Source organism: Agelaius tricolor, unplaced genomic scaffold (assembly GCF_023055355.1).
Source record: "Agelaius tricolor isolate 1412-34295 unplaced genomic scaffold, bAgeTri1.0.p SCAF_1, whole genome shotgun sequence".
In the NCBI taxonomy this organism is placed as follows: domain Eukaryota; kingdom Metazoa; phylum Chordata; class Aves; order Passeriformes; family Icteridae; genus Agelaius; species Agelaius tricolor.
Window position 1 is genome coordinate 38,412,097 of NW_027269261.1, and position 17,193 is coordinate 38,429,289.

Consider the following 17,193-nt stretch of genomic DNA (forward strand, 5'->3'; position numbering starts at 1 on the left):
GTAGGAGAATGAGGAATAAGAAAAATATTCATGGAATATTTTAATAAGAAAAAAATATCTTTTAGTTGTCAGGTGGGGGTTTCCAGTTAGAAAAGAAGATTAAACGGCTGGGGTTCAGAATTAGCAAGACTAAGACTACCCATTCCATATGGAATTGAGTCAGTTGGCACACTGAGGTGTCAGCTCCCATCAGTCTCTCCTCCCTTACTGGTGAGTCTGCAGTGAGCTCTTTCAGTTTTGTAACCTGGCAGAAAAATATATAGGTTGAAAAAAACCAAAGTGTTGCCAGATGAGCAGGTTGGCATGGTTCAATCCTGGATCCAGTGATGGGTACAGGAGAGCAGCAGTAAGGAAAGAGTAGGACTGTGACCACCACTATCTAAATTGGCTTAAAGTACCACAGGAGTGCCAGTTGAGAGGCTTTTTACATCTTGAAAAATAATTTTTGACTCCTTTGACAGCAATGTAAAACCTCAGCCTAATCATCCTGAACTAATTTGTAGCCTGGGAAAAAGTCTTAAGGATGGCATTTTAATTTTTTACATTCTGGAATCGACTGTTGTATTTGCTAGGTAAACTTGTCTGAACTTGTTTCCCCTGAAATTATTTTCCCTAAGTTTTCTGTCTGATTGATTCCCATTCCATCTTCTGTTTTTCAAAGTCTTAGCTTTCTGAACTCAGTCATGCACGGATGCACAGCAACTTACTTTTACACCTTCTGGAAACAAAATTCCATTAATTTGTCCATTCATTTGAATTGCTTCAGAATTATATGCCTTGCTTTTCACACCTTTTGTTACCTTTGTTGTCCTTATTTCCCTTGGCTTAAGGAAAAGAACTTCATTTGTCTCTTCTCATTAATGCTGAGTGAATGAATATTCTTCAGTTACTATGAGTGTTCAAAAATTGTCATTTTTATATTTGCTTCTTAATTTTTCAGCCACATCATGTAACTGAAAGCTTAAAATAAACTTTTTCTGGTTTTAGATTTTTTCCCTATGTATAAGTTTTTACACACATTAAGGGAGGTTTTTATTGCAAAGTGCTATGTATAAGAATATAGTCCATAAAATTAGAGACTGTGTGAATTTAGGTATTATTTTGAAATATTCATGAGATTCTGAGGCTCAGGAGATTAAGAGGCTCTAAGGTGATTTGTCTTGTAGTAGAAAATGTATTTTAAGCTGCTTTTGCTTGTGGTTGTGCACCTTGTCTACTACAATACAAAAGTATAATTCTACAGTCTCTGAAAGACAATTTAATTCTACATATTTCTAGCATCTAAGTCTAAATTTGTTTCTCCTAAAAATTGGATTAGAATAATAAATGTTCAGAGAACCAGAGTGTCTGAATAATATTCAAACAGAATGATGTGCAGAATTGAGTCAGAAATCTAAAAATGGGACGGTGTTACTTGTTTAATGGGACTCAAGGATCCTTCAGAAAGCAGGTGGGAATCTTGTATCAATGCAATAGAGTGAGAGTGAAGGCAAGGAACTGGTAGGGAATGTATAGGAAGAAGTGAAGTTACCACAGTTTGGTATTTTTAGGATGGATTAATATTTTTAATACCAACATTGCTTGTTCTCTGCAAAGGTCCTACAATATGCATCTGGCATTTAAGGTTAGTTAGAGTTACAGGGGAGATGCTGCATAGAAATATTGCAGGAGTATCCTGTCAAGAATGGTTTCCTGAGCATGACATGACAGCATTGATCTAGGATGGCTCAGTGGCTGCAGTCTGTTTCAGCACAGTTCAGGTACCCAGCTGCTTAAAAGATGAAAAAGGAAAACCATTAAATGAAGTTTTGGTCTAATATCCAGAGTCTGTAGCAAGCTGTTCAGGGGCAACACTATAAAACGTGCAATGATCCGCAACAAAGAGAAGCACAGACATCTTGAATATTTGTGTCCCAGTATAGGCTTTAACTTGCAGTGAAATTTGATCAAATTTATACTGTGAGTCCTGCTAAATGGTTACTTTAGTGTCTGTGTCTGCTGAGGAAGCAGATTTTTAAATTAGTGTGTAGAACAGCAGGGAAGAATGGTCAAATTAATTATTTAAGATAGTCCTGATACATACTTCTCTCATTCTAGGACAGAAGATTACACTTAAAGAACTTAATTGTTTTATCATAGAGACTCAATTATTATATAGAAAAAATCATAATAGTTTATTTTGGTCATGTAGGATTTTAGAAAAAAAAAGATGAAAAAATTCTGGTTAGTAATTTATTCGTGGATTTTCCAAATAGGTTAACCAGTCCTTTATTTTGGCAAGTCTCTAATCAGGTACCTCATGATCCCAATACCTTCTGAACAGAGGAGGATGATGTTTGCTATGCCGCAGTCTCATTTCTGTATGTGAGCTGTCATAACCTATACCTGCTTGTGAGAGAGTTCTGAAACATGGCCCACATATAAAATTGGTAGAGTTTGTTATGTATGCATGGCATCTGAATAGTCTTGTGCAGGGGGGGCATATGTGTAGGTTCTACTGCAGATTCCAGAAAACGCTTTTTATAAAAACTGTGGTTTTATTAAAAGGGGGGGGGGGTAGGGCAGTGTCAGTTTGGGGTGATTTTTTAATTGTTCTTCAGGGTTTTTTGTTTGGTTGGGTTTTTTTAATTTAACAAGTTTTAGGAAAGTTCTCTATGTTATAAACACAATTTGCAAATTGGTGGATAACAGAAAGGCATTGTTATTGCAATTTGGTATCTTATCAGAATGTAAAGGGTAATTTTTTTGAAGCACTAGGAATACTTTCAAAACTAAATTTTTGTTACTACTGATGTACTCTATTTTCAGTAATAAGTATTTGTAATCTGGTCTTAAAACCTAGCAGAGTAAAAATCTCATATACAGTGGAATATCATAAGAAACTGACTTCATATTAATACATTATGAAAAATAGTATTTTTCATTTCAAAATCTGGATGAGAAATACTGACCTTAACGTAAGTATGTGATTAATTCCCAAAGCCCAAAAGGTGAATATCTTCAAAAATGAAGTTGGTTTAATTTTCTTTGACACTTACTTCAGCTTCCTTTTTTTTTCCCCAAGAACTATGATGAATAATTAAAACAAGATTTGTATATGTTTGAATTATTCTGGGTGATTGCACTGGGAAATTATGTGACTACATTTTAAAAAAAGTCAAATTATCATTACTTTTGTTATTCTAGAGTAGGTAAAAGAAACTGCAGTATGTTGCATGATTTTCATAATTTACTAAGAATCCACTAATCTTTTGCAACTGAAGTTGCTAAGGTTGAAGGAATTGATGAAAAAATTAAAATCTGTTGCATGTACATTTTTATTATATTTTTATATAATATTTACAGATGTCAGAAGTATTTTTGCAAATTGAGACTGTCTTTTAAAAGGCTTTTAAAAATGTTTTTAATGCTAAATTTTTTATGTAGAAACAAAATGATACAAACTGGTAGACAGAACTTCCGTGCTCAGCTCCTTAGTGACAGCACGAATAAATTTCCAGGTCTGTCAGGAGTCAAAAAGCTGCCTTTTGTCAGTTTGTGATCAAACCTGTGCTTTGCTGCCTGATGCTCTGAAGTGATGGACGCCTCACAGCACACACACACCACACCTGTGGCTGCTGTGTGCAGTTCAGACTCTCCAGGCAGCCTGCAGCAGCCAGAATGGCTCAGCCTTTGCTCCTTAGGCAGGGAAGGTGGCCGGCCATCCCCGCCCCACGGTAGCCACAGGTTAGGGCAGTGTCTGAAGGAGGAGGGAGAGCGGCGCTGCTCAGCTGTGCCCAGCAATGCTGTGGCTCCCTGGGCAAGAGGAGCTCCTCAAAGGCCCTTTGTGCCGGTCCCTGCCGGTTCTCACTCCTGTCTGTGGAAAACAAGGGTTGGCCTGGCTCTGGAAGCTGAAAAGAAGCTCAGTAAATAGCAGGGAAAGCCCTTCCCTAGCAACACGTGGCCTCGAGCAGCCCAAGCCTTCAGTCGTATGATTGACATATTTGTCCTCTAAAGAGAATGCACACAATTAGTTTTTTCACTTCTCTGTATTTTTAAGCTGTGTGAAAGTGGGTTTTAGCAGCCATACAAGAAGAGATTGGGATACCATCACTCCCTTCTTCTGGACTTCGTCAGCTCTGAGAGTTCAAAAACTGGAGAGGCATCTGTGGTGTTGATGAAAGGGCTAACCTGGATTTTTAAACAGTATTTAATCATTGGTATTGGAGTACCAATGTAAAGTGCACATGAGACACACATGTGGTGTTAGATTCAACACAGCTATGGGCTGCTTGTAGGCATGTAAGCAGTTGGAAATAATTGTGACCTTTTAGTACTTATTCACTTTTTAGCAGCTGTTGAAAATTACTGCAAGTACATGCTCAGTGTGTATCTCCTTTTAAACTTCCAATATTCTGTTTCGTTTATTAGATGAAACTTAAATTGGTTGGATGTTTGGTGGGCATCTTAGGTTCAAAACAATACTGTTTCTCTAGATGGTAACGTTATGTAAATTTCTGAATGAGACAGTCATTTCATGCCTCAACCTGAGAGGTTGTGCTTGTGCAGAAAACAGTCATTTTGAAAATAAAACCATTAATGCAAGCATTTTACAAAAGGGGAGTGCAGGTGAAATGCATAAACAATTTTTATATCACATTTCGCTGTCATGATTTCGGTTGAAAATAAGAGTAGAGCAGTAAGTGTGACAGTTGAAGAAGCTCTTGGAAGACCACTGCTCCCTGAATACTAACATTTTACAGCTGGAAAAGCCTAAACATTCATGGGTTTAGTCCATATTGTAATAAAGTAGTTTATTTTAATTACTCAGTATTACATTTTCAGGACATCTCCTGCTGAAGATAAAAATGTCTTAGAAGTTACTGCTGCAGCTTGAATTCCCATGTGGTAGTGTGCAGCCCTGAATCCTGTGTTTAATGCAACACGTGAGAGAAGATACCCTTGAAATTTCGACATGTGCTAATTTACAGCAACAGTCTTTGTGCTCCCTGTCACCAGCAGTTAGTTTTCTTCTATTGCTCTAAAGAGAGAGACTCCTCACATTCTTTCTTGGTTACTAAATTTGATATGAAATGTCATTTTTCTTTCTTTCTTTTTTTTTTTTTTAATTATTTCTTGGTGGGAACAGATTTGAAACATACTGGACATGTTTTCCATATGAAAACGTGCAGTCGTATCTCAGTGCCATTTTGAAAATGAGAGGCTTTGTTTATGTAGTAAACCATTAGCATAGCTGGAAAGAAAACTATGTAGCATTGGGATCTCTGGAGTTTGCAACAAAAAACTAGTTTTGAAACCCTTAAATGGGGGTCTCCATTCCCATCTTGCCCCCTATGTACCCACCCACGTCAATATTTGAGTTAGGTGTCTTTGCAGTTCAGGGGAATTCACAGCTATTTTGAGTGTATAAACTCAAACTTTGAATAGAGACCTCCTGGAATGACAGAGGGAAAATAAATGTTACAGGTCAGGCCACACTTAACTGTAAATATTTTTAATTAATCATTCCATTTATATATTTCTAACGACTGCCTCTAATTTGTACCTGTTAGAACAACCAGCTTGATCATAGCTCGTTTTGTAGCATATATTAGTTAAATTGTTTTTACAATTTACTGAAAACTCAAGATGGGTTAATGAATTTGTCCTGATAAAAGTAGAATGTGTCAACACTGTCTGAGTGTTCTGGCACTATTCAGTCTGTTCCAAAGGCTACAGCTGGAATAAAGACCTGCATAATATAGGTGGTGTTTGCATTCTGCTCTCTTCAGATTCCTAGGATGCTGATGGAGCTCAGGATGTTGCTGGTAGAACTATATGTGGGAAACTTGTGTGAGAGGCTTGCCTGCTACTATCTCATTTGCTGTGCTTATAGTTTAACTGCTGTTTTCAGAATTGATCTAACCAGTGAGGAGGAATTTTGAATGTCTAGCATTCCAAAACTAGATATACCAACAGTGAAGTGTTCAGCTCTGAACATTTTTAAGCTGGGCTTGCACATTGCTAAAAATAGGTCTAATGATTTAGATTGCACAGATGCCTTTAAATTGATAGGTATTTCATTTGAATCTTAATACAAATATCAGCAGATATCTATGATAGCAAATAAACCTGAACACATCTCAGTATTATTCTACCTTTTAAAAACATTTTAGAATGTACTGTGATTCTTTTTTTTTCATTTAGAATTTTTTGGGGTTTAGTATGTATATGTGTGTCATGAAAGATGCATTCCTGTTATGGAGCTTTATGAATTGCTGAAGCTCTCCAGTGTGGTGTATAGAAATTCTCATCACACATTTTATTAAAAACAGTAAAACAGACGTGCAAGGAAAATAGGAATGGAAATATAAAAAAAAAGAAAAAAAAAATGCAAAGCAAAAAGCAAGTTCTGAAATTAAGTATTGTTGAGGGTTTGATTTAACCTATCCAGGTGACCTGTTTTATTTTTTTCCTTCATAGCCCAAAACCCTGTGATTTAAACATGAGCCCATCAGATCTGTCCTAAAGAAATGTTGATCTGTTAAGGTCAAGCAAAATTCCCCCCACCCCATTATGCTACCAACCAGTATCTAGGGGAATATATGGTGAAGCAAATTTCTAAGTTCCACTGATGCTCTATTTCAGTCTGGCCTGTAAAACACGCTATCTGCCAATTTTCTGTACCTTATCTGTATTTTCTTTGTGCAGAAATGGAAACTGGGGGAGGGAGGGCATCAGGACTCTCAAAAGTATTACTGGTAAGCCAAGTATCACGATTAAACAGGGATATGTCAGATAAGGTGATGGGGAGTGTAAAAAGATAGGCTGTCTCTTTCCCCTGGTGTATCTTTAACATTATGACCGATGAATTTGTCAAGTGAAACAGCACAAGTCTTCTTTGCATATCATTTGAACTGAGAGCTTGCTTTGAAGAAGATAAGCAGACTGTGTTGCTCAGAAGAAATAATGATGCTTATTTATCTTTGCCTGTCCTCGTAGCCATAGCAGTGTGTGTCAGTGTTGAAAAGGAAATAGAGAAATAACTGAGCTATAGTTTTACCACCTGTTCAGTGCCATAGGACTGTTGATGTACAGGACTCTGAGAAATATGGCTGGTCTGGAAGTCTTTGTCGTTAAAGCATTTGGGAAAGTTTCCTCTGATATAAGAATAGGTGCCAAACTGTGACAGAAAAGACCTCTTTGACCAATTCCCCTCAAAACAAACAAAGCTGTGGTTTAGGATTTCTGCTCCATCACCCTCAGAAGTGTATAATGAAGGATGAGAAAGTCTGTTGCATGTGTTTACTAGCAACTTCTAACTATCAATATTTACATTCTGGGCATGGGAAACTTGAAGGTCTCTGCCAGATTTTTTTGAGGGAAAGGGAGGATGAGATGTTTTCTTTAATACTGAGTAATAGAGTAATTTACCAGAACCAAAAGCCTTTACTAAAGTAAACTCTAATCTCTTGCACTAGGTAATTGATTAATAGTTGAGGTACTCCCATTCAGAGTCTTACAAAAAAGCTCTTTTCTTTGTCTTTTACATCTAGTTACCTGTAATCTTGTCTAGGATATCGTTGCTATAGATACATCACTTTCAGCAACTTGGCTACAAAAAAAAGATCTTCCAAACATGGATTTTAAGCATATACACTTCAGCTTCAAAAATTCCAATGTGTTTTAGCCTTTGTAGTATATTTTACAATATATTCCGATGTCTGAGATCTGTTTTTTTATTTGATACATGTATGTCTAGGAATTTTTAGTATAATGTTCGTAAGGTTTTTTGTTTATAAATTATGAATGGAAGGTTTTTGTCCCTGAATGGAGACATTCATGTGTAAAGACTGTTTGACTGGAGCATGGTATGTTAGGAATACTTACTGATCTACAAGTGAATTGCAGTGGAAGATTTTTCTTTGTCAGGGAGATAAAAGCATTCTAGAGCCTGAGAATCCAGCCTGTGTCACAGTGCAGGCCTCCAAGCTGCAGCTGTTGGGCTGTGGAGCAGCTGGGGCCTGCAGGAAGGCAGGGTGACAGACCCCTGAGGAGCAGCACTGCCTCCTGGATAAGTAGGATAAGATCAATGGCAGTAAAATATTTCCGTGGTGCATTTTACCAAAATTCCTATTAAATTAGTAAATAGAAGGTGGCTTATACTATGCAGATACACTATGCAGTCTAAAGAATAATTAAAGTCTTCATATTTAATGTGTGTATTTCCAGGTGGTAGAAAAGTTATGTTTATTTTATGTGGCAATTCTAAATTACTTTTCTATTTGAGGAAGAGTTTTAAGTATTTATTCTTGTTCATTAGTATAGTGTTCTTCCATAACTGCTAAGTCCTCTGCCCTTCTGCTTGGAGTGCATGAAAAATTATTTATTGCCTTTACCTGCATTCTGAAAAATACACTGTGTTCTTAGAAGCTTGAAGCAAATGTGTGGAACGGTGCATGGACTTGGATAAAATGTTTGGTAGCTGGAAGAGTTCTCTCCAAGAGTGGCAGGAAAGCTGCTGGTGGGAGCTGCTGTGTAAGCAGCAGCAATGGTGTGGAGCAGGCAAGGAGGCAGCTCTGCAGGAGAGGTTGCTGAGGTGCTCTGCAGGAGAGGTTGCTGCCTGCAGGAGAGGCAGGCAGGTGCTCTTTGGTGCTGTCATGCTGCTGAGGCCCCTGGTCGTTCTTTCCATGAGCCTGGTGGGACAGGCCTGCTGCACTTGCTAGGGAAGATGGAAACTGGTTTTTGGCCCTTGTGTTCCTGGCTGATCTGGTTGTCGTTTTGCTTTGCCACCCTTTTCTCTTCCCACTTGCTGCTCCTGCTCTGAGCCTGAAAGGACAGCTCTGGAAAAGCTTATAAAGAACTGGTCCTCAAAGCCAGACTTTGCTGCATTTTATCCAAATAATAAAACTGTCTGCTGCCTTTCCTAGGGCTGGACTCACTTCAGTTCATGAGAATCCAGCTGAAGTACCGGGATGTGACAGGATTGCAAAAGTTTGATCCAAAATGCATGACATCTGGAAGCTAGACTGTCAGTGAAAGTCACTGACATCACCTAAATATGAGGATCTATTTGTTGTGAATGTAGGGAGAAAGAAGTATATCTGTTATATTTTCCAAAGCAGTTACTTTAAGAGAAAATGGAGCATCATATGGGGAAAGCACCTATGTTTGCAGAGATGTGTTGAAAGCCTTCCCTTCCAGCCCTGGTATTAATGAAAATCAGAGAGCATTTTGAGACTTGTATGTGAGACTGTGAGGCTCAAGAAGCTCGGTCAGAATGAGGTATCCCAGCTATGACATAAGTGAGTGGATGGTTTGGTTTCTGAATCACCTGAGCTGCAGTGATGCTCCTTTTGGGCCTGGCAGCAGTATGGCAGGGCAGTGTCACCGCTGGCTGTCTCTATAGGTTTAATTTATGGATCTCTGCTCTGTCCTAAACACTGCTACTTGATCCTTCTTTTAAATATTATCTTTGTTTCCTTCTCTGCTATAATTTGTTACAGGCTTCTCAGAGTTGACAGAATCTAACAGTCCACCTTTCACCTCTGAAAACTGTTGTCATCTGCTGAAGTCCTTCATTGACATTGCACAATGAAGGCATTTACCTTTGGAGTCTGCATGCCTGTCTGTCTTCCACCTGGATAACAAATGTATCTAGTGTATGTATGTTTTGTGTATAAATAAGAAGATAAAGTGTATGATACTCCTCAGGGTGCTGCATGCACATGAGAATCAGAGGCATTTCAGTACCTAAAAGTAAAGGATTTTCTGGAGGTCTTGGGACATCTGAGGTTGAAGTATAGCTTGGACATTGATAATAAAAAGAATTCATTGGAGTGTTTTATCTAAGCTCCCCATTTCATGACACGAAACAAGCTCTTACTAATAGCAGTTGTATAATTAACTGCCTTCTTTTTTTGTGAAACTGTCAGTATTTCCCAAAATAGGGAAGAAAATTGTGGTTTTAACTGGCCATTTGTATGGTCAGCACTGTCTTTAGTTTGAAATTGTGTTTTTAGGAAGTGTTTCCCAGAGACTTGATGTAGGTGGCACTTTTTGTGTTTTGTGCCTTGCAACTCTAATCCTACACTGAGAAAGATTAGAAAGCAAGTTACTTAAAATGATAGTCCTCACTGGCATTTGGTCTCCTTTAGGTGTGTTTATTGCTAGCCCAGGTAGAGTTGAGCTACTGTGAGGAGTTAGAGGCTTTGTGTTCACAGAGCAGCACCCAGTGGTGTCTGTGCACAGTTGGCTTTGTTAGGATTTACTGCTCCCATCTCTTCCGTATTTGTATTTAGTGAGCATTTGCAAGTAGTTGCTTACATTTAAAGAATTATGTTTCAAGATACCATTTAAGGCTTTTTTTTTAATCTGCATGTTATATTGTAGATGATAAATACAAGGAAAGCACTGGGGATTTAAGAGGATGAGAGGTTTGAGTCAATCACTTGAGCTTCAACTTAGTAATGCAAATCTGGTTTTAAGTGACCTTATTGATGTTTGCTCAAAGTAGCTTCCTTTTGGTACAAATGACTGAGCTTTGTTGCAGCTATTGTACAGGTAATGTACTGTCCCTTCAGAGATTGCCTTTGTATCCCTGCTGCAACCTCTCTTTGCTTTAACAGAGAGTGCCTGCAGGAATGCCTGGAGCTAAGATAGCTCTCGTGTGCCTCATTTGATCATCTGTCAGCAAAGAAGTGAGAGCATAGGGCAGGGAAAAACATGTGCCCCTTGCTCTGACGCAGCTCTTGGAAGTTTGAGGGGCTGGCTATTGGTGAAGGATGTGCAAGTGGAGGGCTTGGTACCAGGGAGGGAAGGACACAACAGTGTGTCCCAGAGGGTCATGGGCGCTTCTGTGACTTCGCCATGAGGAGAGGCGGCAAGTGACTGTTCCAAGGGCAGGGTGCGAGGGGCTGGCAGGATTTTGGGCAGCACTGCTAGGGTGGGTGGTGCCGGCAGTGCTGCACACCAGTGTCCTGCAGAGGTGGCATTGTGCAACAAACAGTGCCATCTTCTGGGAGGAGCCGGAACCATGACCTTGTGGTCAGCGTTACACGTGTTTTTCAAAGTGGTGGAATGGATTTTTTGTCGGAGTTGGGGGGTTTTTGTATCTAATAAATGCTTCAAAAATTAAAGCACCGGAAGTCGGTGTTAATGTCTGGTAATGCAAGTCCACTTCTTCCATCTCTGATTTTTTTTACTGATACAGTTGTTAAAGGGACATTTTAAGCTGTATTTTGGGTTTTGTTTAAAAGAAGAAAAGTTTATCAACTGCTGAGCATAGTCTAGAAAAGTAAATCTCAAGAATAAAGTTAAGGACTTAATCTTCTTTGTTTAAGTCCACTGTTACTTCCATAAACAAACTTCATAAAGCCTGGTAATTGCAACATCTCTTCTAATAGAAAGCAGTAGTGACCTATAGGAAAATGTTAAAGTCAGAATGATTACTTGGACCTATATCTCCTTCTTCTGACCATATCAAAAGGGTAAAAATATTTTCTGTCTTAAAATTATTTTCCTATAAATAGTTATATTGGGAAATATTCACTGTGGTGCAAAATCTGGGATTAGGGTTACTAAAATTATCCTAGCAAGTGGAGTGTAATATTCAGCATTTACTGAAAGTCATTAATGGCGTAGATCAATCTCCTGAAGGTCTTGTTTGGAGGAAGTGTGCAATTTTAGTAACAGTAATGGAACTATATGGGAGATGCAGCTGACATTGTGAGGAGGTTTTCTTGTTACACACTTTCAAATAAATAAATACATGAATGCAACAAAAAGCAAATAAGAAAGTACAACTTATGGGGGAGGGGAAAAGATTAATCAATGTGTTAAAAAAAATCTTTATTGCTAGAACGTCAATAAGGTATATCCAGAATTATGAGAATTTGTGAGCTCTGGATAGGGAAATGGATTTGGAATTGGTTTTATTGTGTCATGATTGCCTAGGTAATTTACCAGCAAAGATGCAATGGAAAAATAGTTTATTTTAAAAAGAAGATAATATTATTTTGCATGTAAATTATAAATCTGTTCTGTGTCATATTAAGATTGCTAGAATCGGCACATTTTGTATTCCAAAGGGCCTATGGGACTATGGAGTCTGACATTTCTTCATGATATGGTACTTAAATGTACAATTAATTTCTAGTTAAGATGGTAATTGAATGTGTATTTCCTTTTTTAGTATTAGTGTCAGCTTGCCCTGTCATACAATATTTAACATACAAAGAAAACGTCTAATTTTCAGTATATTCTGAATGTTTACTGTGTGATAATCCTGGTGTTTATGCAAGTCCCCAGTATTACAGTTGGGACTTTCAATTTCTGACATTTGAAAGGAATTCAATGTTGACTCATCTTACCATGTTGATTTTGAGTTGTTGATAAAAATCAGCTGCTAAAAGTTCCCTTCGCAAGGGGTCGTGACCCTTGAGTGTACCTCACAATAAGTACTAGATTTGCTTAGATAAAATATGAAAACTGTTTTTATCTTGGACTTAAGTAAATTACTAATCCACAGTTTGGGAGTAAAGTATCTATAAGAAGCTCATTAACTTGGAAAATACTCTTCCAAATACCTGGAAAATATTGTGTGATTCGAGAAGTAAAAATGTAAGAAATCCAGTTTAGCAAAGGAAGAATGCATTGCAGTTCATGGGAAAGCTGCCCTTCTATGCATCTGACTTAAGAATTTCAGCAGTGGCATTCCATACAGGAGGCAAGGTGGTAACCTGACATTAAAGTAGACATTGACCATCCCTCTTGGGTTTTCTCTATCATAATCACATTTGCTGTTCGATAGAGTGTAGACTAAACAAATAGTAGTGTTTTTGGAAAGACCAGAAAATCTCTGGTCTTAAAAATGAAATTATACTATTATATATTACAATATATGTTAGAAGTGTTTTAATTACCAACTGAAAAAGTGAGCATTGTTCTACTGAACACTACTTAATATTTATGCAACCTGCACAATATCAATGGAGTAGGTAACTTCAGGGAAGTAGTTTTAATTGAAGCAAAACCAAGAGTAGTGTGTGCTGTGTAAATAGTAGTAATATTCTCATCAGAATACATCTACATGTGCCATAATAAGGAATTCAGCCTCAGGGCAGTTGTCAATATCCTGTCTGGAAAGCTACTCAAAGATTGTTGTTTATTTTTTTGTTTGCCCCCCCCCCCTCCAGTAGTCAGTATTGACTGTAATGGAGCAAATTACAATAACTGCAGTGCTTCAAATTTGTGATGGCTATTCATCCTATGGCCCAATAGTACAATTTTTTTAAAGATACCTTTAGGAGTACGTGAAAATGTACTTGAGAAAAATATTCCTTAAGTGATTTCTTCCAAATGCAATTTACCTTTAATCCTTAATTTTTATAATTTGTGTTATGAACTTTTTCCAAAACTCTTTGAAGATATTTCTTAACAAGTATTAATGATAGTCAACTGGCAACTTCCACTTAATTATATGGAAAAGTTGACAAAGCTTGCTGCTTTTGTAACTAATGGTAAACAGGTATTTTGCTTGGTTAGAACTTGAACAATTTTATTCTAGGTCACTTAGATCATGTGCACTAGTGAGTTCATAATCCTGACTTCCTTCCCATTTTTTCATACGCAGGCAGAAGGAGAAGACAGCCTTAAAAAGATGCAGCTGATGGAGCTTGCAATTCTGAATGGCACCTACAGAGATGCCAACATCAAATCACGTAAGCATGTCATGAGCTCAAGGGTCAATGCCATAGAAGTGTTTGCAGGCTTTGAATGTTCAAGCTATCTTTGGAAAATGTACAGTGGCAACTTATGTTGGAGAATGGAAGGCAGTAAGAACCCAACAAAACTGTAGGTAGCTGTTGCAAAAGATTTTTGGGGGATAAGTTATGTCCATTCACGGGGTTTTTTAGCTTGTTTCTTGTCCCCATTATTTTTTTTAACAGTATGCATGGGTTGAAATATTTACTAATATGTAAATATTTACTAATACGTAAACCTCAACCCTTATCCAGATTTTTCTATTTGACAGTCATTTTTTCCTTAAAGCATATAAAGGACAGTAGACTCCATTGCATTTTTATTTTTAGGGATTTAATTTTAAAATGTTACAGATGTTCAGGATGCTCTGAATACATTTTTCTGTATTATATTCCTTCCTTTCATCTTGCTTGCATGCATACCCCCAATGTTATGTTTTACCAACAATTCATCAACTGATTTCACAGCTGAGTTCACACGGATCAGTGATGTAATGAGCCATTTTTACGATTACTTCCATTACATTTGTGTGAAAATGCTTTTGCAAACGCATGTGTGCACAAGTTTATACTTGAAAATTAATTACACGCACCTACTAATGAAAGCATACACCTATTATGTGTGATACAGATTATTTTCTTCAGTTGAAAATCTAATTTCTCCTCCCGAAAATATAGTTGCTGACGCTGTTCAAAAGTACATTTTTGCTGTAGCTGTGATACAGATGTCAAATGTAAGCACAGTTAAATCAGTCTTTTCACTAAGGACCTACTGATATTTGCAAATTTGTTTCTCCACACAGTCCCCATTTCAGTGTTGATTATGTTTAAAGGTTGGAATGCAGTTAGGTCAATTTGAGAGTGCTTACACCAGTGTAATTATTCTGATTTGAAAAGGGACATAAGCAAGGGCTTTTACAACTACAATGGTAATGGTAAGTCTTTCAGCCCTAATGAACACTATGATATTTAAAGCTAGATCAGTTTTAAATATATGGTAGTCTCTAAATTATTGCAAATTTATGATTAAAATAGCTTTCAGAATAGCTTAAATTTATGCAAACTTTTGCACAGAAATGTTTTTAATAATTTGAGCAATTTCTTTTTCTGGTCTGTTCCCATTGGTCTATTGCATCAGTGTAAGTGGGAAGATGGAATTTTTTATTTATTTTTTGACTGGAGATTGCCACACTAATACTCATTATTTGATAAGACAATTTCAGCCTTTGTGTTTGCATTTTACTGAAAAGTTGAAGATGTAGAAGCTGTACTGGTTTATTTCTGTTTAAGAAAGGAAGTATAAATATTTGAGTACTACTTTTATATTATCTGAGCATTTTTGTTTAAAAAACAAAAATAATTTTAGATATTCACCAGTGTCAAATCTGAAAAACTTTGCCACATTTCTCTTTTCAGGCCACCTCTAAGTTAATTAAATCCATGTAGATCGACAGTAGTGCATAGAAATGGATAAATTATAACCCTTTAAGATTGACTGTTACCAGCAGATATGTAGTGCTTAAGTTGTTCATCTGGTGTGCCAACAGGCTTCAAATAACATTTAATTGAATGTGCTAGCACCACTTCAGAAAACAAACAAGACCACCACAAACAAACAAAAAACCAAACCAATACATAAAAACCACCTATTTTCTTTAGCTTAAGCAAGGCGATGGTGAACTTCTAATACAAAGGAAGTATGTAACTTGGTGAAAATTTTATATGGAAATAAAATTTGAGCCTATTTTATTCATGTTATGGTAGGACAGGACCAATTCATGTTTCTAGGTCACCTTCAGCTTCACTGATCCTGGAAATGGGAATTGTGTATATGTTTAAATACAATTTTAAGACACGTAAAAACTCTAGACTCATACAGCAGCTCTGCATAACTGAGTGTCTGTGGACTCTATAGATGCACTAAATTTTGTACTCTGTATTTGATTGTGATAGTATTTTCCTTGTATTTCCTGCATGCATCTCAGTCTCATGCAGTCTTGATAGCATAAATGAAGAAATGTGGTCTAAATGGAGCTTTCGTGCTGTGTAACCTGTTTGAGAAATCTACCTCACTGTTTTACAATGGCTTTTTTATTTTGCATGATCATACTTAATCACACTGGAAAATGGAAAGCTGTTTGCATTTGAATGGTGTGCTTTGGCACTGTGTGATCAGCGCATGTACTAATGATTTCCTTTTATTTTTCTTCTTTCCTACTTTTTCCCTTTTTTCCCATTCTTTCCACGTTTTGTACTGCTATCTCCATACTTTCCTCTGAATTTCTTTGCTTACTGTAGCAGCCCTTGCCTTTTCTCTTGCAGCAACAGCCCAGGCTCCAAGGATTATTACTGGGCCTGCGCCTGTTCTCCCACCAGCTGCCCTGCGTACTCCTACGCCAGCTGGCCCTACCATAATGCCTTTGATCAGACAAATACAAACCGCTGTCATGCCAAACGGAACTCCTCATCCCACCGCTGCAATAGTTCCACCCGGACCCGAGGCCGGTTTAATTTACACACCATACGAGTACCCCTACACACTGGCACCAGCTACATCAATCCTTGAGTACCCTATTGAACCTAGTGGTGTATTAGGTAAGACCTTTGTGCGTGGATGGCTGCAGAATGTGTTGCTTGTGCTTCTGTTGTGTTTGCAAGGTTGAGGTTCATGGAGCTCAAAGAAAAAAAATCTGAAGCGACAAACTTATTTCAGGTATATCAAAGCCGCCCAGGTGAGCTGCTCAAGTGGTGCAGCTCTTAAACATTTTAAATGTGTTTGGCATTCCTGAATGTGTGTGCTTAGTTTATATTCATAAATTTACCAAAAATAAATGTCTTCATGTTTGTATGATATTAGATGGCAAGGGGGAGAAACCTAAATACAAGTTGCCCATACATAGGCAAGGGGGAAAGAAGCTAAATACAAATTGAGGTCTTTTATATGTCACCTGTGGTCCCATGAATAACAGATCAGTTTGTATTCTCTTTAACATAAATTAACATCCAGCAATTTTTGGAAGAGAGGGCTTCTCATTTTGCTATATCGTATTAGCTAGCAAAACTGGAGGGAGTGGAGAAGTCTTTGTTCAGTTGGATTTTTTGTTTATTTAGTACGCAGCTGATAAATCTCTCTTCAGTGTCAGAAAGCGCTAAATTATATTGTGAGCAGAAAATTATTTCAGTGAATGAATATAAAGCAAACCAAGTTCTCACCAAAATAAAATAAAATTAGCAACTTTACTGATGGCTTCTTTTATATACGTTGCATTGAAATGTCCATCATTCCTAATATTTCAGACCACTGACTTGGTGTGTGAAGGCAAGAATGATAAAGCGGCCATGACAATTCAGTTAACTGGCCAATATGGAACAAGCAGTTCCAATAGTTTCTTCCTTCCCTACCCTCTCCAGAATCTAAATAATCTTTCTCTTCAGTTTGTTCTGAATTGCA

The 17,193-nt window shown here is 37.5% G+C and overlaps 1 protein-coding gene across 10 annotated transcripts in view; it reads left to right on the forward strand.

Annotated features, from left to right (window-relative positions):
* QKI (QKI, KH domain containing RNA binding) overlaps positions 1–17,193 on the forward strand; it is a 155,846-nt gene that overhangs the window by 120,459 nt on the left and 18,194 nt on the right. For 6 of the 10 annotated variants that reach the window (XR_011679714.1, XM_071430513.1, XM_071430493.1 and 3 more), the window contains exons 5-6: positions 13,613–13,700; positions 16,041–16,337. Coding sequence is in view for 9 of the 10 variants with exons in the window: in XM_071430513.1 (XP_071286614.1) it covers positions 13,613–13,700; positions 16,041–16,337 (385 nt within the window). In the remaining variant the exon portion in view is untranslated. Of the gene's footprint in view, positions 1–13,612; positions 13,701–16,040; positions 16,349–17,193 lie in introns of all 10 variants that reach the window. The other 4 variants (XM_071430503.1, XM_071430545.1, XM_071430571.1 and 1 more) reach the window with 3 other exon arrangements.